This window comes from Portunus trituberculatus, chromosome 3 (assembly GCF_017591435.1).
Source record: "Portunus trituberculatus isolate SZX2019 chromosome 3, ASM1759143v1, whole genome shotgun sequence".
Classification (NCBI taxonomy): domain Eukaryota; kingdom Metazoa; phylum Arthropoda; class Malacostraca; order Decapoda; family Portunidae; genus Portunus; species Portunus trituberculatus.
Window position 1 is genome coordinate 3979370 of NC_059257.1, and position 22932 is coordinate 4002301.

Genomic DNA, 22932 nt, shown 5'->3' on the forward strand with positions numbered 1-22932 from the left:
AAAAATATATAACCCCAAAAAAGGCCCACTGAGATGCCAGTCCCCAAACAATCATTGATAAGCTAGCTGCCTCTATTACATGCCAGAGAAAGTTGGAAATCCTGGTCCACAAACAATCATTATCAAACAGAAAGTTATAAAGAAAACAGATAAATAAAAATCATTACGGTGCCACTCCCCAAAGTCACTAGCAAACCACCTATATACCACACGCCAGGGGAAACAACACATCAAACACTCAGATCAGTTACGTCACCAGAGCCAGCCAGGCCAAGCTGGTGGCCTGAATAACAACAACAGTTTCTCTGGTGCATCCTGTGATACACATGATGCCCTGGTGACAGACAGCTGGGAAACACTGCCTGCTGTACTGCCATCCTCAAGTCCTCCTCTTTCTCTTCATCCTACTGCTATTTTTTCTTTTCCTGCCTTTCCTCCTCTTCCACTTTGTCTATTTCTTCTTCTTATCATCACTTTCTTATTGTCCACCTCCTTCCTTTCCTCCACTTTCTCTTGTACCTTGTCTTCATCTTTTTACCCCCTCTACCTCCTCCTCCTCCTCAAAGAGTATAACAGAAGCCTAGATGGCTATACATTTATGAGGCATGTGTATGGGGTTGTTAATAGTGACTAGAAGGCATCTGTATGATGAGAGAAGTGAGAATAGCCAGTGTTCCAAGGGCATGACAGCGATATAATAGCAATCGGCAGTCAGTGGTAACACGTCCAAGTGGTGTGTCATGTCATCCATATAGGAGTATGTCAACTAAATGCAATATCCTAAAAAAAATCCTACAAAACCACTTACTTCACAGTCTTCACTACTTTAGTCCCTTCAGTACTGAGACACATTTCTGCTTTGAGATTTGTGTACGATTAGACTATCTTATTGACATTAGGAAGTGTCTATCGAGGTTGGAAGAACAATGACCACAGTCTTTACTATTTCTATCCCCCACATGAGTTTCTGAGGCTGTACAGAATCACCAAATACTAAGCAGAATGAATATAGAAACATGTCATGGTACTGAAGAGGTTAATTCTCATACTTAAATCGCCAACATAAACATCAAGAATGAGGTAAGCCAGCAGCTTTACTCCCTATTACTTCATTACACCCTGCCTCTTGTTGCCTATTTACCACATCAAGGGCAAGACAGTGTAACAGTGATCGGCAGTCAGTGGTGGCGAGTCTGGCTGAATATTGTGTTGTCATATTAGTTGGTAAGTTCAGTCAGGCGGTGGTGTGACAATGTGTGACTGTGAATAATGGTGATGAAAGCCGTGCCAGTGTTGTATTGTACCTCCCCCACCATCCACCCGCCTCCTCTCCACCACCATTCTATGTCTGGGGGTAACACTGGCGAGGACTGGCTGGGTGATGATTAACCCCTTCGGTACTGGGATGCATATTTACCTTGAAATTTGTGTACGATTAGATTATTGAAAGGTCTATGGAAGTCAGAAGATTAATGGCCACTGTCTTTACTACTCTAATCCCAGCATAAGTTTCTGAAGCTGTACAAAATCACCAAATAGTAAGCAGAGTGAATATGAAAACGGGTCATTGTACTGAAGGGATTAAACACGCTTCAGATTAATGTAGTTCTTTAATTCACCAGTTGACTCCTTCACTATGTACAATGGTTTGAAAGACTAACATACCTTTACCCATACAATGAAGAGTTTCCACGCAATGAATAAAGAAAGGTCAAAATTCCTAGAGGTAAACAAAGTGCCGCTGTCACCACTACACCACATCATCACCACCACCACCACCATGCCTCACCTTCTGCTGCTGCTGCTCCCTCCTGCTGCGTGTCAAGGGGCGTCAGGCTGGCTGTGGTGGCTAGACAGGGCCGTGGATCTATAGACAGGCTGCAGCGGAAGGTGGTGGTTGTGGCGCCGAGTCTCCCGCGTTCTACACAAGATTGCGCGGGAAAGATAAATGACAGTCGCCTTCCGTGGCCCGCCTGTCTTTCCTCCTCTTCTTGTATTATTTGTTCTGTATTTCTTTAGTTTTCTCTGTTAACGTTGCAGTTTGTTTATCTTTGTCTTATCTTTCGTATACTTGCAAAGTTTTTGGTGTCGCGTGGGAGAGACAAGTGACCGTCGCGTTTCGTGCTTATTTTTTTCCCATTTTCTTGTAAATTTTCTGTATTTTCCTTTATTTTCTTTTACTGATGCTGTATTTTATTTTTCCGCAGTATTATTTTAAATCTCCACAAGTGCACGGCAATAACAAATGGCCGTCACATCTTGTGCTTCCTTATTCTTCTTGTGATATGAATCGCTGTGCACTTAGGAACATAAGAACATAAGAAAAGAGTGAAGCTGCAAGAGGCCGCCAGGCCTATACGAGGCAGTCCCAGTGTGCTTAATCTACCTAATTCCATCTATCTTCCCCATCCATGAATTTATCTAACCTTCTTTTAAAGCTCGCTATTGACTCAGCCTTGACTACATGCCCAATGAGACCGTTCCACTCAAGATGTATTAGACTCTTGCAAGATGTATTAGACTCTTGGTTCCACTTATCAACCACTCTATTTGAAAACCAATTTCTTCCCATTTCTTTCGTAAACCTGAATTATTCAAGTTTAAACCCATTATTTCTGGTTCTGTCCACGCTACTGATTCTAAGAACTACATTCATGTCCCCTCTGTTAAAACCCTTATACCACTTAAATACTTCTATCAAGTCTCCTCTTAACCTACGTCTCTCTAAGGAATACAGGCTAAGTTTTTTTCAGTCTCTCTTCATAGAGAATATCCCCTCATTCCCTGTATCTTTTTAGTCATCCTCCTTTGCATTGACTCCAACAGAGCCATGTCCTTCCTGTAATGTGGGACAAGAATTGTACCGCATAGTCAAGCGCCAAGTATTATTTCAGTATTACTTCAGGACTCCTGCTTTTAACACTTCTAAAGATGAAACCTAATACTCTATTCGCCTTATTTCTGGCCTCTATCCATTGCTTCCTTGTACCGAGATCAGAGCTAACTATGACTCCTAAATCTTTCTCATACTTGGAACTTCCTAGTGCCACGTTATCTATTGTGTACCTATTGCTTGGATTATCTCTACCCACGCTCAGCACCCTGCACTTGTTAATATTGAACTGCATTAGTCATCTATCTGTCCATTCTTTCATCCTATCCAAGTCAGCCTGCAAAGCCTTGGCATCCGAATCGGACCTAATTAATCTACCTATCTTTGTGTCGTCCGCAAATTTACTGATATCACTATTAATTCCACTATCCAAGTCGTTGATATATATTAGAAATAATAATGGCCCTAAAACTGAGCCCTGTGGCACCCCACTAACTACTTCTCCCCACTCGGAATTCGATCCATTAATTACTACCCTTTGTCGCCTGTCGTCTAACCACGCGTTAATCCAGCCTAATATTCTACCCTCTATACCGTGTGCTTTAATCTTCTTTAAGAGCCTCTGGTGAGGTACCTTGTCAAAGGCTTTACTGAAATCTAAGTATAGAATGTCTTAACTATCACCTTTATCTGTCGCCTCATAAACCTTACTATAAAACCTCAACAAGTTGGTAAGACACGACTTCCCCTTCGTAAATCCATGTTGTGTGTGATTTATCAAGCCGTGTTTGTCCAGGTGTTCCCTAGTGTTTTTCGCTATTAATGATTCCATTAATTTACCCACAACTGAAGTTAAGCTGACAGGCCTGTAATTAGACGTTAGGGTTTTATCTCCCTTCTTAAATATGGGAACCACATTAGCTTCTCTCCACATTATCGGTACCTCACCTGACCCCAGTGACATCCTAAAAAGTGCCGCTAGAGGCTCGCTGATGACTTCCTTGCATTCCTTTAGAACCCTTGGATATACTTCATTAGGTCCTGGTGACTTGAATTTCTTTAGTTTATCTATCTCCTGTTCTACCATCGCCTTAGTTATAAGGATATCTGTCAACTTTTCACTATCCTCTGTCCTAAATACCACTTCGATCGCTATCTGGGATTTCCTGTGTGTTCTCCTGGGTGAAGACAGTTAAAAAATACTCGTTCATAATTCTACTAATCTCTTCCACAGAACTAACCATTTCCCCATTTGTTGTCCTTACGGGACCTATTTCTTCTCTGCTTTTCGTTTTATATAACTGAAAAAATTCCTTAGGGTCCGTCTTTGCTTGGCTGGCTACCTTCAACTCATATTCACTTTTAGCTTTCCTCGTTAACCTCTTAACTGTTCTTACTAATTCATAGTATAGTGGCCTTAAAGCTTCATCTCCTGCCTTTAGCTTCTTATATATATTCCTTTTTTGCCCTATGCACCCTTTAATCTGTTTGTCATCCACTTAGGATTGTTGCTTCGTGATTCTATTGTTTTATATGGAATGTTGGCTATCTGACCGTCACGTATTTTATGTAAGAACTCGGTATAGCTCTCACTAATATCCTCAGCTGACTGGCATACCTCCCAGTCCCAGCTTACCCCTCCGCCTCACTCTCTCTCTCCGCCCCACCCTGACTTCACACCTCCGCCCCCTTCTCTAGTCCTCACTTCTTCAGTTTTTCTCTATCTATTAGGTATAATATAATGTTACACTTTATCCACTGAGATGTTGTTACTAGCTTTAGTAATATTGCCTAACTTTTAATGAAATACTTCCTTTGAATACCTGTCCTCTTATTATATGCCCTTTTTCCTCTCCATAGGCCTCCTCCTCCATGGAGTGTCCAAACAGTGTTATTCACCACGGTCGTCTGCTGGTTACCCAGCCAACCTTTTCCCTACGGAAAGACCTCAGAACTCGTAGTGACTGAGGGATCTTCGGGTAGGACTGAGACCACATCACACACTCCACACACCGGTAAAGCGAGGCCAAAACCCCTCGAGTTACATCCCGTACCTATTTACTACTGCCCATTTACCTCGCCGCTTCCAGGCGGTGTGTGTGTGTGTAAGAGAGAGAGAGAGAGAGAGAGAGAGAGAGAGAGAGAGAGAGAGAGAGAGAGAGAGAGAATCCAAAACGAAAATTGTCCAATCATCACTAGTTTGGAACCAAAACACCTATCAACAGATACCTATTTATAGATCTACCTATTCACAGATAGGTAGATGGACATAGATAAATGACCACTACGTTCTATATACTGTATACTGCATTACTAGATGTTTGGTGAAACACAAGTGTAAAAACACATTAACTGTAAAGTGTGCGTGATTATAGCCACGCTGTTGGCACGATGATGACTGGTTATCGATTTGCCCGTAACTATTTTTTTCCATTGATCAATTCATCGGTATCGACGATGCTAGCTTTTTCCTTACAAACTAGTGATAATCGACAATTTTCGTTTTTTGGTTTCAGTTTAGTTGATCTCTCTCTCTCTCTCTCTCTCTCTCTCTCTCTCTCTCTCTCTCTCTCTCTTATTCGATGGATAGATAGATAGATAGATAGATAGATACAGTTGAATAGACACACACACACACACACACACACACACACACACACACACATATATATATATATATATATATATATATATATATATATATATATATATATATATATATATATATATATATATATATATATATATATATCATATCTTTCTGTTTGTCTATTCAACTGTCTATCAATCAATATCTATCAATCAATCTATTTTCCTATCGAGAGAGAGAGAGAGAGAGAGAGAGAGAGAGAGAGAGAGTCTAGATATTTTACAAACTAACAACATGATGACACATGATGGATAACACAGGGAAACTATTCTCCTCGATCTAACCTTGTGGAGTTGTGTGATGCAGCAGATGGAAGAAAAAGTATTAACTAGTGTTCAGCCTCGAGTGTTGTGCAGGACTGACAGATGTGCTGGGAAATGGACAGTGTGTGTGTGTGTGTGTGTGTGTGCCTAGTTGCCTAGTTGTGGTTTACGGGAGGGGAGTACGCTCATGGTGTCCTGTCTCTATATCTATCAAATTTCTTCTTAAAAGTATGCACAGTCCCAGCTATTACAACCTCCGCATCAAGTTAATTATAATTGTTCACAACACTGTGAGGGAAACTATTCTTGACATCTCTTATGTGTGTGTGTATTCACCTAGTTGTATTCACCTACTTGTAATTTTTACAGGGCCTGGGTATTATACTCGTGTGGCCCCGTCTCCATATCTACACACATCCAACTTAACTTTCCTTTAAAACTATGCACACTCCTCGCTGACACCACCTCCTCACTCAAACTATTCCACACCTCCACATATCTCTGTGGGAAACTATATTTCTTCACATCCTTCAAGCATATTCCCTTGGCTATCTTTTTACTATGCGATCTCATAGTTCTATTTAAATTTTCCTCTCTCAACATCATTTGCTCATTATCCACTTCATCCAAACCGCCCAACAGTTTATAAACCTGTATTAAATCTCCTCTTTCTCTTCTTTGTTCCACGATAAGCAAATTCATTTCTTTTAATCTCTCCTCATAGGTCATTTCTGCCAATTCCGGAACCATTTTGTTGCCATTCTCTGCAATCTCTCCAACTTCCTTATATGCTTCTTTTTATAAGGGGACCAAACCACCCCAGCATATTCCAATCTTGGTCTAATCACAGTACTAATTAATTTCTTCATCATATCTTTATCCATATAATGAATGGCTAATCCAATATTTCTAAGCAAATTATATATTTCTCCAAACATCTTATCAATATGAGCCTCAAACTGCCCATGGTCTTGTATTATCACTCCCAAATCCTTTTCCTTTTCCACCTTTCTCAACACTACTCCTTCACCCATCTTATATGACCCTCTTGGCCGTCTTCCACTCTTCCCCATCTCCATCACATGACTTTTGCTCAGATTAAATTCCATCTCCCACCTCTTGCTCCACTCCCAAATCCTATCTAGATCTGCCTGTAAAATTTCACAATCTTCTTCACTCTTCACACACCTACACAACTTCGCATCATCCGCAAACAAATTAATATAACTGTTTACTCCCTCTGGCATGTCATTAATATAGACAAGGAAAAGTATTGGTGCCAGCACTGAACCTTGTGGGACTCCACTCTCCACCACCAACCAGTCCGACTTTGCATCCCTTATTACCGTTCTCATCTCCCTCCATCTCAAATAGTTTTCCATCCATTTTAACAATTTTCCCTTCAGTCCTCCATAAATCTCTAATTTCCATAGCAGTCTCATGTGAGGTACCTTGTCACAAGCTTTCTTTAAATCCAAATATACACAGTCCATCCATCCCTCTCTCTCTTGTATTTTGTCAACCACTCTCGAATAAAAGCTCAGTAGATTCGTTACACGTGTGTGTGTGTGTGTGTGTGTGTGTTCCCTAAATTTAGTGATAAGCCTCACCAATCCATTGTATATTTTCAGTCTCATTACAATATAGATAAACTTTATTTTTTTCATTTTTTTTTTATCTTCCAAAATTTATTCCCTGTGCCCTACATCTTGCACAACACATCCACTCAATACACGCACAAGCATACTCTTTCCCCTCCTGTAGGCACTCAGTGAAGCGTGCCGTGCTGAAACGTGTCCTCATCTCCTCTCGACTATTCCAAAAGCTCTCCTAAGGCTGGCGATGGTTTTCAGGGAGGTTTATATATTTGCAGTGATGGTTTAGCAAGAATTCCATATCATTTCTTCAGTTGAACTCCTTTTACTTTTCACTCACTCATTAATTCACAATTATTTATTATTCTTTTTTTATTTCCTATCACATCTGTCCATACACATTAACCCTGTACATTACTACCTGAACCCACTCCTTCACCACAACTCTTAATTTCACTCATTTCACCAACACAACTTTTTACTCCCTCTCACATCTGCTCATGCTCATTTATGGCTCATTTATGATGGCTCATTCCTCACTCAAATATCTTTTCAAGCTCAGCTCCTAACTTTTCACTCAGTATCTCACACACCAACGTATTCCCTCCCACACTTTTCAGATAAGGGATATGTATGCACCATTTTGTCCCTCGCACTTTTCCTGGCAACGCTCGCTCCCTCTCCCATGACCGACGCCTATGTACTGTACTATTACATTTACTACTATATTTCACTATTTTTTCTTTTATAATGGAAGAGGGGAAGCTGGCCAAGGGCAACAAAAAATAATAAAATAAAAAAAGGGTGCTTGATTGCCAGTTCCTTAAAAGATTATTAGAGTTAGCCATAAGTCTGGAACAAATGTCTTGAAGCCTCCCCTCAGAAGGAGTAAAGATATAGAACTGTTGGATTTGTAATTGTTGATTTCCTTATTTTCAATAATTCTTGTAACTAAATTAAAGTGATGTTTGTCTCACGTACACCCCATCTCTCTCTCTCTCTCTCTCTGCACATTCACACACACACACACACACACACACACAGTCAATTCAGTTTATAGGAAGCAGCGTTTAAAACTATCACACATATCATAACACACCACACCACGGTATCCTGGCACCACCCACTTTCCCACTCCCCACGCTGCCGGCTCCGGCCCGCGCGCTTGCCCGTCGAAATTGACACTTCCAATGACACATTTAGCGTAATATATCGACTTTTCTGTGTTTTAGAGATTCTGAATGTAGAAGGAAGTGGGCGAGGAGGAGCTGGAGGAAAGAGGAGAAGAGTACAGAGCAGGGAAGTAGAAGTGAAAGAGTCCAAGAAAGCTAAAAAAAAAAAAAAAAAAAAAAAAAAAAACATCTCGGCGCCGAGTAGCATTGAGTTTCTATTCATTAATTGAGTTGACATTGTTTTGATATCTGATTTATTATTAGCAAGGTACAACAAGTCTTAAGAAATAGTAAGATCGAATCTAGTTGTGTCTTTTTATTGATCAAAATATAACAGTAATGTCACTTTATAAATTTTAACTTTTTCTTTTATTTGCACGTCTCAGATTGTTTTGGTGTTTTATGTGAGACTTGAAAAATATAGAAAAAAAATATGCTCTGAGTAATAATATTCAACAAAATGAAGTCTATCTATTCATATTTTTAAGTTCAATGTAATTATGGTGCCGAATAGAACAAAGATTTTTTTTTTTTTATCTATTCAACAAGAGATTCATGTTTTCTTTATTCCGCTGGAAGGTAAAAATTTTCGTATTCATAAAATGTAGTAGGACCTGGTCTGACTGTGTCTTACTTCTTGATATTATAATGATTTTGTGGTGCCGTTGGTGAGAATTGCAGAAATTCGGAAGATCTTGCGCTCTTGTTACTCTGTCCGATCAACCTATTATAATTTGTGTGTTAGTTAAACTTTTTGCCTTGTCAGAAAATGAAGTACATTTCAGTCTGGGTGCCATCTTTCTTCTCGCGATTTTCAAAATTATGAGTTACGTAAATATCGTATAAACGACCCCAGACCAACACTGCCATCCTCTTGCTTTCTCTGCAAGCGGGCATTTAATTTTCCCTCATGTTCCATTCACAATTTACTGCTTATTAAACTTAACCTATCTCTACTTATAGGAAAAAAAATAAAAAATGTAATACTATCTTTACATTTTCTTCACCTCTTGACCTATCTGTAGCAAAAAGAAACAAAGAAAACATATAATACAATCTATACTTTTCTTACCTCTTGACTATGTGTAGTTAAAGAAAATTATGAAAAAATAAGTAATACAATATTTTCTTTAATTTTCTCACCTCGTCCATATGAATCTAAGGAAAATATATGAAAAAATATAATAGTTTTTATTTGTCCTTTTTATCCATCTGTAGTTGAAGGATATGATCTGAAACGTATGATACAATCTTTCCTTTATTTTTTTTCTCACCTTGCTAAAAGAAGACAACGAAAATATTTAAAAACAATAATTTTATCTTTTTTCAATCAGTAGCTAAAAAAAAAAAAAATTGATCTTTTTTTTTTCACCACTGAACTAAATGTGGCTAAAGGAAAAGATAAAAAAAAAGTTATGCAATCTTTTCTTTTGTTTCAACCTGTAACTAAAAGGAAAAGATAAAGTAATAATCTTTTCTTTTTTTCTCAACCTGAAGCTAAAAGGAAAAGATAAAAAAAAGGCTATATGATCTTTTTTTATTCACCATAACTCTGTAGCTCTAGGAAAAGAAAAAAGTGATACAATCTTTTCTTTATTTTGTTCATCTTGTATGTAGAAAAAAGGATATAGGAAAGAAAAAGAAGTACAAAATTGAGGTTCTTGAGAAAAATGTAATGCAAGGTTCTTGAGAAAACTTAAAACTAAATCTCATTCATTCTCTTTTTTCCAGTTGACCATTTCTTTTTTTCCAGTTTTCTCGACAGTGAATCACAAGTATATCTGAGGCACAATATTGAGGTTCTTGAAAAAATGTAATGTATGATCCTTGAGGAGACTTAAAACTTCATTCAATCTTTGTGTTTTTCAGTTGAGTTTACTTTATTAGTTCTCTCGACAATGAATATCCGAAGAACAACATCGAGGTTCTTGAGAAAATGCAATGTAAGGTTCTTGAGAAAACTCAAAACTAATCTTATTCATTCTGTTTATCTTTGTTTATCCAGTTGACTTTATTAGTTCTCTCGACAATTAATTGACTAGTAAATGTTAGGGTTCTTGAGAAAATGCAATGTAAGGTTCTCGAGAAAATTTAAAACTTCATTCAGTCTATCTTTTTTTCAGCTGACTTTACTTTATTAGTTTTCTCATCAATTAATTCACTAGTAAATGTGAGGCACAATACTGAGGTTCTTGAGAAAATGCAATATAAGGTTCTTGAGGAAACTTAAAACTAATCTTATTCCTTCTGTTTATGTCTCTTATTTTTTTTTCCAGTTGAATTTATTACTTCTCTCAACAATTAATTCACTAGTAAACGTGAGGCACAATATTGAGGTTCTTGAGAAAGCTTAAACCTCATTCATTCTATTTTAGTTTTTCAGTTGACTTCACTTTATTACTTTCCTCGACAATGAATCCACAAGTTTATGAGGCACAATATTGAGGTTCTTGAAAAACTTTAAACTTTATCTTATTCTTATTCTATTTATCTCTCTTTGTTTTCCTACTTGACCTTATTAGTTCTCTCGATAACAAGTCCACTAGTAAATTTAAATCCATCTATTTCTTTATCCATCTATCCATTTATTTTTTGAGCAGTCACTTACCTATTACAGTTTTATCAATATCTATCTAGTAATTTCTCTCTACATATCTAACCTAGCATATCTACCTATTAATCTTCCTATTCTCTTTCTTATTTCTTTATCTACCTATCTTCTCTCACCTTTGTTTCACCCTAAGCTTTCTTTCTACTCATTTATCTACCAGTCAGTTAATTTCACTGCATAGCTTTTCAATTTACCTACTTTCCAATCTCACTTTTATAACTTTCCAGTCTACCTCTATCTATCACAGCATCCTCATTTATATATTAACCATGACTTATCTATCATTCTATCTATTACTCTATCTACTTTATATTTATCTATCATTGAACTTCATTAAAAATCTTTCTATCTATCTATCAAAACTTTATTCTTTTCTTTTATCAATCTATTATTCTATTTAACTACAAACCTTTCTATAGATTATCAAAACCTTATTCTCTTCTTTACCTTCTCTATTTATCGATCTATTTCACTACAAACTTTCCTATCTATCCTATTCTCTTCTCTATTTATCTATCTATTTCAATACACACCTTTCTATCTATCTATCTATCTATCTATTTCACTACAAACTTTTCTATCTCTTCTACATCAAATCATAACTTTATTCTCTTCTCTACCTATTTATCAATCAACTTCATTAAAAAAAACCTTTCTATTTATCTATCAAACCTTACTCTTTTCTTTATCTACCTTTCTATCAATCTACTTCACTACAAAATCTATCTATCTACCTTCCACAGCATCATTTTTCCCTATCTTACCTATCTATCTATTTATCTCATCATTCAGCTTAGGTTAGTTGGGTTAGGTAGGGGAGGCAAACATTCTGGCAGTGATAGGGGAGGTGGGGGAGGTGACAGGAGACAGGGTAATCTCAGAGAAGAAGCCTGAGTGAGGGAGGGAGGCAGAGTGAGGCAGGGAAGTGAGGGGGGAGGTGTGGTGGTGAAGATGGTGGTGTAGTGGTGTGGCGGTGGTGTGGTCGTCGCGGGATGAGTAACGCATTGGTATATGAGTCACTTGTCCACTGCTCCACACCTGAGAGAGAGAGAGAGAGAGAGAGAGAGAGAGAGAGAGAGAGAGAGAGAGAGAGAGAGAGAGAGAGAGAGAGAGAGAGAGAGAGAGAGAGAGAGAGAGAGAGAGAGAGAGAGAGAGAGAGAGAGAGAGAGATTTAATGATAGCAAACACATGTAAGATAATTATAAATATGATATATAGTCTATAAAGTTGTATTTCTGCAGCTTGCCTTTCGGAGCAGAGCTTTTCAGGCAAAGTTAATATAATACTATCAGTAATTGACAATAATACAATAAATAAATGGAAAAAAAAAAAATTATAATGATTGTAAAGATATTAAGCAAAGTATGGAAAAAATAATAACAATAATAATAACAATAACAACAACAATAATAATAATAATAATAATAATAATAATAATTAAGATACTAAACAAAGAAAGATAACTAATAACAATTAGGTATTATAATATTTGGTAGAAACTTGATTGTCATGAACCCAAATCAAGCACAAACAAAAAAAAAAAAAACACAGACAGGTCAAAGGTCACACATAACCTCCTTTAGCCAAAAAATTCCCATGAAAAACCCATATTGTAGAAAAATATAAATAAATAAATAAATAAATAAAAAAAATAAAATAAAAAAATAAATAAAATAATAATAATAATAAAAGGATCACACAGGAAGGTCACAGCACAGAGGCACACTCACCACAGACAGCACAGCACCACTGGACAGGTTCTGCTGGAAGGTGGCACTGACTGGGACCTGGCACGCCTCTCCTCGGATGAACCCACTGTGAAGGAAAAGAACATTAGGAGGAGGAGGAGGAGGAGGAGGAGGAGGAGGAGGAGGAGGAGGAATAAAATAAAACTATATAAAACAAAATAAAATAAGTAGTGTAGGGTAAGATAAAACAAGAAAAGAGGAAAAGAAAAGAAAAAATTACCCCAAAAACTGAAGGAAAAATGAGAGAGAGAGAGAGAGAGAGAGAGAGAGAGAGAGAGAGAGAGAGAGAGAGAGAGAGAGAGAGAAAAAAAGACAAAAAATGAAAAAAGAAGACAATGAATAAAATAAAGAGGACAAAAAAATAGACAAAAAATAAAAAAAAATAATGAGAAAACCAAAAATGAAAAAATAATAAAAGAAAAGATAAAATGGAAAAAAAAGAAAATGAAGAAAAAATACAAAACAATGCAAAAAAAAAAAGACATATAAATGATAAAAAGAAAAGGAAACAAGACAAAGAATAATAAAAAAAAAAAAAAAAAAAAAAAAAATAGACGAGAAAAGAAAAGACGACAAAAATGACAAAAAATTAAACAAACTAATGATAAAAAGGAAAGAACACAAAAAAATGGAAAGAAAAAGAGAAAAAAAATTGAAATAAGGAAAAAAAAAAAAAAAAGGAAAAAAAAAAAAAAATAAATAAATAAATAAAACAAAAGCAAAGGAAAGCAAACCAAACTTACCCCGGAGCAAGATGGAGAGTCGGGTGAGAGTGAGTGTGGAAGAGCGCAACACACTCAGTATCCCGGAACACAACAGCCAGCCTCTCACTCCTTGGATCCCACACCAGCTGCCGCACTGCCCCACCAACACTGCCAACACAACAACAACACTGTCACTGGGGCAAACTCATGTGTTGCTGGTGTTACTGGTGTGTTGATAGAGTGTTATGGTGGTTGAGAAGTGTGTTACAGTGTGTTGCTAGTGTGTGATGGTGTGTTGATAGTGTTATGGTGGAGGAGAAGTGTGTTATAGTGTGTTGCTAGAGTTATGGTGTGTTGCTGGTGTTACAGTGTGTTGCTAATGTTACAGTGTGTTGCTGGTGTGTTACAGTGGGAGAGAAGAGTGTTACAGTGTCTAGATAAAATGTGAAGAGTGTTACAGTGTGTTGCTAGTGTGTTACAGTGAGAAAGAAGAGTGTTACAGTGTCTAGATAAAGTGTGAAGAGTGTTACAGTGTGTTGCTAGTGTGTTACAGTGAGAAAGAAGAGTGTTACAGTGTGTTGCTAGTGTTACAGTGGAAGAAAGTGTTGCTAGTGGTACAGTGAGAAGAAATGGTGTTACAGTGTTGATAAAGTGTTACAGTGTTGCTGGAGTGTTATGGTGGGAAGGAAGTGTGTTACAGTGTGTTGATAAAGTGTTACAGTGTGTTGCTAGTGTTATGGTGGGAAGGAAGGGTGTTACAGTGTTGATAAAGTGTTACAGTGTGTTGCTAGTGTGTTATGGTGGGAAGGAAGGTGTTACAGTGTGTCGATAAAGTGTTACAGTGTGTCGATAAAGTGTTACAGTGTTGCTAGAGTGTTACGGCAGGAAGGATGAGTGATGAAGTGTATTGCAGTGACTTAGAGGCAAAAATGATGTTACAAGAAAAAGAAACTATAATACCATGAGCATAACACTGTGTTGGATATGAGTGTTACACTGAAGGAAAGGGGAAAAATTACTATTACAATGATGTGCAGGAAAAGAAAAGGATGAAAATAAAGAAATGAATAAAGAAAGATAAAAAAATAGTAAGGATGTTAAAGTGACTTGAGAAAAGAAATATTACAAGAAAAAATATAATGTAACAGAGAATAGATATGAAAGTTACAGTGACTTGATGAGTGAAAAATAAATAAAATAAAATAACAATAAAATATAATAACTAAATAAATAAAAATAGTATTGATGTGTATAGATATGAAAATTTCAGCGACTTGAAGGAAAAAAGAGGGTGAAAAATAAATAAATAAACAATAATATGAAGAATGAAACAGTATACAAAGATATAAAGTGACTTGGCCAGTGAAAAAAATTAAGTTACAATGAATAAAAATAAGCAAGAATATAAGACTCTAATTAAAATACATGTACCTTCTTATACCACCTTCTCTCTCTCTCTCTCTCTCTCTCGGTAAAAAATAGAAAGTTACAATGAATAAAAGCAAGCATAAATACAAAACTCTAATCAAAATACTACCTCTATATATCTCTCTCTCTCTCTCTCTCTCTCTCTCTCACCTGACTTCCTCTCCATCCTGAGTCGCCACAAACACCTGGGTCAGATCAGCCACCTGCGATGCCACCTGTGACCCCCCGACTCCCTCCCCCGGTGCGAAGGTCAGGTGGTATAGCAGCGGGTCGCCCTGGGTCACAAACAGCAGCACGTGACCCCGGCTTGACCACACGGCTGACTGCACAGGTGACTCCAGGCCCCACTGTTCGTAGGTCCAGGTGTGTGTCTCAAATACTCTGTCAAAAGGCGGGTGTGTGTGTTAGTTTGTTATGTGTGTGTGTGTGTGTGTGTGTGTGTGTGTGTGTGTGTGTGTGTGTGTGTGTGTTTATTAAGTGGAGAGTTTTATTTCTACTCTTTTACTTATAATTGACTTGTTTTTCTATTTATTTTCTCCTCTCCTCCTCCTACTTCTACTTATAATCTTATCTGTATACTTATTATGTTCCTCTACTATCACATTTGCTTATAATCTATTTGTCTGTGTACTTATCTTCTATTTCAGTTAGCTTCCTTTATCTACAACTTATTCATTCATTATTTTTTTTCTTTATATCTTTTTAAATCTGAACTTCTTGAATTGAAGAGTTTTTTTGAAGGAGTCTTAAGTTGCTCATTGGTTAAAATTGACTTGCTTCTTCTTTGGTGAATGCTGTCTAACCCCACACCACTCTGACACAGCACAGCACAGCAGACAGCCAGCCCACACAATGCAGCACAACAAGGCTTCCATACCACACAACACAGCACAACACAGCCACACCACTCTGACACAACATAACACACCAAAACACAGCACAACATAGCAACACCCCACAACACAGCAGGACATAGCTATACCACTCCAATACAGCACAACACAACACAACACAGCACAACAACGACACACCAAAACACAACACAACCTTCCACACCACAACACAATCTTCCATACCACACAACACAGCAACACCTCTCCAACACAGCTACACATCACAACACTGCAGGACACAGCAACACCACTTCAACACAGCACAACACAGCCACACCCCACAACACTGCAAGACACAGCCACACCACTCTAACACAGGACAACACAGCCACACAGCCACACACAACACAGCACACAGCCACACACCACCACACAACCACCACACACTTCAACACAGCGCACCACTTCAACACACCACAACACAACACAGCCTTCCACACCATACAACACAGCACACCACTTCAACACACCACATACCACCACACAACACAGCCCACCACTTCAAAACCCCACAACACAACACAACCACACACACTACAATACAAAACACAGCAACACCACCCTCACCTCATAATCTTGCCAGCATAAGTCACCAGGAGTCTTGAGCCATCGGGGGACCACACCACCTGGGTAGCTGTCCCCCCCGTCCCACCGTGCACCACCACCGCCACCTCCCTCCACACGTCCCACACCACCAGCCGCGTCCCTCCTCCACCCACACAGGCAAGGAGATTTCCCTGTGGAGGTTTATCTGATTAGTTTATTGTGATTTTTTGAAGTGTGTGTGTGTGTGTGTGTGTTATTTTGTTTTTTTAGTTCTGTATGTGTTTTAGAGTTTTCTTTTCGCTACCAAGTAAAGTAAAGTAAAATCAATAAAGTAGTGAACAACATGATGAAGTGATGTGAATAAAATAATAGAAAAATGAGGTAGAAAAGCAAAATGAAGAGAAATTAGTGAAATAGTGAGCACTTGGTAAAACAAAGTAAAATAAATAAAACAAATAAAATAACAAGTAGTAAAATGAAACTTGTAATGCTAAATGATAAAGAAAATCCATGGAAATATTCTAAAATGCTAAAAAATGCAAAGACCATAAAAAAGAGAAAAAAAGGGGGGGGATAATAATAAACAAATAAAAAGGACTTTGATTAATCTAGGCACACTATGTACTGTAACCACACGCCTACCTTGGGATGCCAGGAGAGGGAGGTGACAGGGGTGACGGCAGGGTGGGTGAGCAGGGTGGCACAGGACCCTGACGGCCGCCCCACCACACTGTTAGGGTCCAGCACCCACAGCTGCACCCCACTCTCACACCCGATGGCCAGCACACCCGCCGATAAGGGCCTGTGGGAGGAAAGGGGTGTCTTTGAGCTGTTAGTTTTCTTTTTTCTTTTTTTTCTTTTTTTTTTTATTTATTATCATTTTTTTTTAAAGAGAGAGATTAGATTTAGTTTCCTTTTTTCTTTCTTTCTTTTTTTTTCCTTTTCTTTTTTTTAATGTGTTGAGGACTTGGGTTGAGTTGGGTTGGGTTGGGTTTGGTTTGGTTTGGTTTGGTTAGGTTTAAACTGCATCTGGTTTGGTTAGGTTCAATTCAGACACTTGTATATTAATGGTCAAAGGATTGTGTGTGTATACTGTTAGGTTAGGTTAGGTTCGATTAAGTTACGTCTGGCCACTTGTATATCAATGGTTGTAGAATTGAAACATATCTTTACTAACAAGAGAGGAGATAAAAGTATTAACAAGAATAAGACAAGAGGAATGAGAGAGAGAGAGAGAGAGAGAGAGAGAGAGAGAGAGAGAGAGAGAGAGAGAGAGAGAGAGAGAGAGAGAGAGAGAGAGAGAGAGAGAGAAAGCAAGTACATAAGAACAAAACAAGCCATGAGAGAAACAGTGAGGGGCAACAGAAAGCAGTGAGGGAAGAGTGTAACAGCAAAGTCAGAGGAACTAGTGAATGACAAAAAGAAGAGAAACAAGCAAGTAATAACAAGACAAGCCACACAAGAGTAAGCAGTGAGTGAGGGAAGTCCAGTCCCGCCACACACTCACATCCATGCAGCCTGAGTAACGGCCTTCTGGTGGCGGTGCTTCAGGAAGGGAGCCACACTGTGTCCCGCCACAAAGATGCGCACTGTGTCATCGCAAACCACGGCAGCGAGTGTGGTGGTGTGCGGGTGCCAGCTCACACTCATGATGCTGCCGCTGCTCCCTCGAAAAGCTGTGGAGGACTCAGGATTAATGCCAAAGTAATGACAGAAACAGAAATTCTCTAGCAAAAAAATGAATAAATAAAATAAATAATAAGAATAATAAATAAATAAATAAATACATAGATAAATAAAATAACCAAATAAATAAAAATAATACTAAAAATAAATAAACACAATAAATAACAACAAACATAATAATAATAATAATAATAATAAACAAATACATAAATAAAAAGAAGAAATCTGAAAATAAGAAGAATAAAACAAAAATGCAGAAAAAAGGAAAACTTTAAAATAAACTGAAAAAAATTGAAAAATAATCAAAACAAAAGAAAAAAAAAGAAAAAAGAAAGAAAAGAGAGAGAGAGAGAGAGAGAGAGAGAGAGAGAGAGAGAGAGAGAGAGAGAGAGAGAGAGAGAGAGAGAGAGAGAGAGAGAGAGAGAGAGACTTAGCAAAAAGAAAGGGATACATGTCTTGACACTACAAAAAGCCCCACTTATATGCCAGTCCCCAAGCAGAGAGAGAGAGAGAGAGAGTTAGCTTAAAGAATGGGATAAATGTCTTGACACCTCCCAACCTCAGTACAAACCCCCAGCAGGCCAGCCACTCACCCAAAGGCCCTGCAGAGTGTCCCGGCACCCTGACAGGCGACGGCAGGAGGGAGTGAAGGCGCTTGAGAAAACAGCTGATTTTAACCACCACCGAGGCTGTCAGGGAGACCGTACGCTGCAGTCTGCCCTCACCCTCACACCGCATTGCCTCCTGCAGCGCCGCCTCCCACCCGTCCTCATAGCTGTGGGGTTTAAGTTGGGTTAGGTTTGGCTAAGAAGGTAATTTTAATTGGTTCTATCTTTCTAAATGGTTGGGGTAAGTTAGGTTAGGTTAGGTTCAGCTAAGAAGATTCTAATTAAATGGTATTATCCATCTAAATGGTTATGTTAGGTTAGGTTCAGTTAGACAATGAGGGTGGTTTTAAATGGTTCTGTCTTTCTAAATGGTTAAGTTAGGTTAGGTTAGGTTAGGTTTGGCTAGGAGGATTTTAAATGGTTCTATCTTTCTAAATGGTTAAGTTAAGTTAAGTTAGGTTAGGTTAGGTTTGGCTAGGAGGGTTTTAAATGGTTCTATCTTTCTAGAATGGTTAAGTTATGTTAGGTTAGGTTTGGCTTGAGGGGAATTTATATGGTTCTATCTTTTTAAATAGTTAAGTTAGGTTAGGTTAGACTAAGAGAATGGTTTTAAATGGTTCTATTTCTCTAAATGGTTAGGTTAGATTAGGTCAGACTAAGAAGATTAATTTAACTGGTTCTATCTATCTAAATGGTTACGTTAAGTTAGGTTAGACAAAGAGGATAATTCTAACTGGTTTTATCTTTCTAAATGGTCGTTAGGTTAGATTAGACTAAGAAGATGGTTTCAGCTGGCTCTATCTTCCTAAATGGTAGTTAGGGAAGGGAAGGGTAGGGTAGGGTAGGGTAGGGTAGGGTAGGTTAGAGTAAGAGGATCATTTTAAGGGTTCCTGTCTTTCTAAATGGTTAGGTTAAGTTTGGCTTAGAGGATGATGTTAACTTCTATCTTTGTAAATGGTGGTAAGGTTAGGTTAGGTTAGGTTAGATGAGCATAATTTCAACTGCTTCTACCTTTCTTGATGGTGTGGGACTTGCCAAAGGGGAAAAGAAGGACAGAATGAAGTGTTTGGTAGAAAAGGAACTGGGGGAGAAAGAAAGAATAAAGAGATGAAATTAAATACAGCTGTGAGAGAAGATGAGGATAGCAAGTGATTCTATAATAAAGGACTTCTGAAAGGGGCAAAAAGGAGAACAAAATGGAGTGTTTGGGTAGTAGAGAAAAACTGGGGGTGATGTGAAGGAAAGAACAGAGAAAGAGAAGAAGAGAGAGAGAGAGAGAGAGAGAGAGAGAGAGAGAGAGAGAGAGAGAGAGAGAGAGAGAGAGAGAGAGAGAGAGAGAGAGAGAGAGAGAGAGAGAGAGAGAGAGAGAGAGAGAGACTTCAGCTACCTACTAAGCAAACATGATACGCTGCCATGGGGTCTCAGTGTGGGCATAGAAGGCATCCCGCGCCTCCTGCTTGCTGTGGGCACTTCTCACCGGCTCCTGTCCCACCATCACCTCTATGTAACGCTCCTCACTCAGCTGTGCCAGAGAGAGAGAGAGAGAGAGAGAGAGAGAGAGAGAGAGAGAGAGAGAGAGAGAGAGAGAGAGAGAGAGAGAGAGAGAGAGAGAGAGAGAGAGAGAGAGAGAGAGAGAGATTATCAAAATTAATGCAGAATTCTTCCTATGTAGAATAAATAGCCCATCTTTTTATTTACTTATTTATGCATTTATTTATTAATTCATCCATGTTGTTGTTGTTGTTGTTGTTGTTGTTGTTAGTGGTTCAAAGATCTTATCAATTTATTCTAGTGTGCATTTTATTACTCATTGCTGGATATAAGTTGTCAGTTTTGTGTTTCTGTAAGCATAAATATCTCAGGTTAGTTAGACACATGAAATGAAGAAGAGATGGAGGAGAGGAGGAGGAGGAGGAGGAGGAGGAGGAGGAGGAGGAGGAGGAGGAGGAGGAGGAGGAGGAGGAGGAAGAAAGAGGAAGAGAAAAAGAAGAAAAAAAGAAGTAGCTATATGATGAAGAAAAGAAAAAAATAAAAAGACAATGAAGAAGATAACAAAGGAGAAAAAGAAGACAGAAGAAGAAGAAGAAGAAGAAGAAGAAGAAGAAGAAGAAGAAGAAGAAAAAAAAAGAAAGAAAAAGAAGGACAAGGAGAGAAAAGGAAGACAAAGATGAAAAGAAAGAAAAGCAACAAAAATTCAACAAAACAAACAAAACAAAAACAAAAACAACAAAATAAATAAATGAACACACAATCGTTACCCATTTCTTAGCGGCCAGCAGCGCCTCGGTCCTACTGAAGGCAGAGAGGCGGCCGTCATTCTCGTAAGCCGTAACTTGCCCTAGTGGTGGTGGTGGTGGCAGGTGGTCCAAGCTTATCATCTTCCTCACTTACCTATATATTAAGACAGTTATTATTGGTAGCGTGTGTGTGTTAGGGTGTAGGTATCTATCTAGTGTGTGTGTGTGTGTTAGGGTGTATTTATCTAGTGTGTATGTGTGTGTGTTTATCTAGCGTGTGTGTGTGTGTGTGTGTGTTTATTTGTGCATGTGTGTCTTCACCTAATTCCTGTTTTCTTCTTCTCTTCCCCTTTATTCTTCTTTTTCCTACCCACAACTTTATCAATTCTTCTTTCCTCTTACTCTTTACAACTTTATCATTTCTTTTTCTCTTTCCTTTTATCTTACTACCCACATTTATCATTTTCTTCTTTCAGTAAATTTGCAGTTTCAACCAATACACCCTATTATATATTTCTTTTTCGCCTATGTCTAACAAGCTTGGGGACCTTCTGGGAAAGCGGGGTTTTAACCTAACCTAACCTAAACCCATTTTCTGATAGGGTAAAATAGGGTTAGAAATGCTGGTAGGAGTGTGATCTAGACCAAGAATGTGTATAGTTATGTGTGGTGTATTGGTTCAAACTGCAATAATCCCCTTCCTTCCTTATGTTCATCTTTAATTACCTGCAACTGTATTATTTTTCTTTCCTTTTATCATCTTACTAGCCACAACTATTACTTCTTTCTCTTTCCATTTATTATTTTCTTATCCACAAGTCTATCATTCATCTATTTTTGCTTTTCCTCAATATATTTCCGTGTTTCTGCGGTTGATGATTTAAAATGGAGCTGTTTAACTTGTCTACCTCTCATTTTTCTTCTATCTTCCTTTATCTTATTATTCAAAGCTGCCGTGGTGTTGGCTAATGTGTCTTCAGTTTATCTAGTTTTCAAGCTACATGTCTTAATAATGTACAAAGTAACTAACTCACGCACTTAACTCCGAATCCTAAAGTAACTAACCCCTGAGTATCTATTTTCAAGCAACACGTCTTAATAATGTACAAAGTCACTAACCCCAAGCTCTCTAACTCTTAATTCTAATGTATCTAACCCCAGAGTGTCTATTTTGAAGGTATGTCTCCTAGTTATGTACAAATTTAGCGGGTAGTTACTTGTTGCCTTTGAAATCTGCTCACCTCGCCGCCTGTCACTGCCCTGCTAATGTGTCCTCTTCCTCTGCTTGTCTCTTCACTAACCAGACCTCATGTATTGCTCTTTTTGCTTCTTCAGTGTACTTTTTCTTCTTTTCTGGGGCACTCTGGTTATATTACGAGTCCTGTGTTGAGTTGTGTTGAGTTGAGTTATGAGTTGTTTGGTTAGGTCTTGGGGAAATACTCCTTTTTAACGGCTCTTCCTCACCTCTCATTAGTTTTGTTTCCCGCTGTCTAGGTTCTTTTTCTTCATATTGGTGTATATTTTTGTTTCTATATTTTCTTCATTTTCTTTTCTCTTATTTTTGTTTGCTTTTATGCTATTGTTGTTGTATCATAGGTATTTTTTTCCTGTATGGGTTGCTGCAATTTTATTTACTTATTTGATTTTTTTTTCTTTCTCTCTAGCAGCAGCAGGGCATCTCAGCACCCATTACTGTATACTGTACGTACCTACTTATGTTATTATTACTATCCCTGAACCCAGGGCAGAATGCGGATTTCAATACTTTTTTCATAGATTTCCTAATGATAATAATACGTTACCATAATATGTATTTTTATGATCTCTATAAATATACCGTTGTGTTTTAAGTGTGTTTCACGCCTCTGTTGGGTAAATATGTGGCGTTTAATGACGTTTCATGGCGTAAGTATGAGTCGACTTAATGGGCAAAATGTATGGTTTGCCATTTAGGACAG

General features: G+C 38.1%; 3 protein-coding genes across 4 annotated transcripts in view; all 3 read right to left on the bottom strand.

The window, feature by feature from the left end:
• LOC123507839 (protein timeless homolog) overlaps positions 1 to 2150 on the bottom strand; it is a 10337-nt gene extending 8187 nt beyond the window's left edge. Inside the window, exon 1 of the mRNA XM_045261098.1 lies at positions 1790 to 2150. The gene's annotated coding sequence lies outside the window, so the exon portion shown is untranslated. The remainder of the gene's footprint in view (positions 1 to 1789) is intronic.
• LOC123507860 (spermidine synthase-like) overlaps positions 1 to 5834 on the bottom strand; it is a 30839-nt gene extending 25005 nt beyond the window's left edge. The window contains exon 1 of the mRNA XM_045261113.1: positions 5768 to 5834. The gene's annotated coding sequence lies outside the window, so the exon portion shown is untranslated. The remainder of the gene's footprint in view (positions 1 to 5767) is intronic.
• Positions 5835 to 10093: 4259 nt separating this feature from the next.
• LOC123509562 (aladin-like) lies at positions 10094 to 22427 on the bottom strand. 2 transcript variants are annotated; one of them, XM_045263933.1, is made up of 11 exons: positions 22216 to 22427; positions 20996 to 21128; positions 20129 to 20259; positions 18723 to 18904; positions 17951 to 18119; positions 17086 to 17245; positions 16465 to 16634; positions 15155 to 15385; positions 13616 to 13744; positions 12855 to 12939; positions 10094 to 12162 (listed from the first exon to the last, which is right to left on the bottom strand). In XM_045263933.1, exons 2-11 carry the CDS (start codon positions 21113 to 21115, stop codon positions 11932 to 11934), a joined length of 1608 nt encoding a protein of 535 aa, XP_045119868.1. In that variant the 5' UTR covers positions 21116 to 21128; positions 22216 to 22427; the 3' UTR covers positions 10094 to 11931. The 2 variants fall into 2 exon arrangements, with proteins under 2 accessions (XP_045119868.1, XP_045119875.1); XM_045263940.1 differs by having other exon boundaries at positions 22192 to 22427.
• Between the last annotated feature and the right edge of the window lie 505 nt (positions 22428 to 22932).

Bases quoted from the DNA above. Each gene is read 5' to 3' on its own strand.
- LOC123509562 (XM_045263933.1), bottom strand. From the start codon at position 21,115: ATGATAAGCTTGGACCACCTGCCACCACCACCACCACTAGGGCAAGTT. The intron at 17,246-17,950 runs GTGAGTGTGTGG...TTCCTCCCACAG, and splicing joins GTTACTCAGGCTGCATGGAT to GCCCTTATCGGCGGGTGTGC. The intron at 12,163-12,854 runs GTGAGTGTGCCT...TCTCTCTCTCAG, and splicing joins GTGGTGCTGTGCTGTCTGTG to GTGTGGAGCAGTGGACAAGT.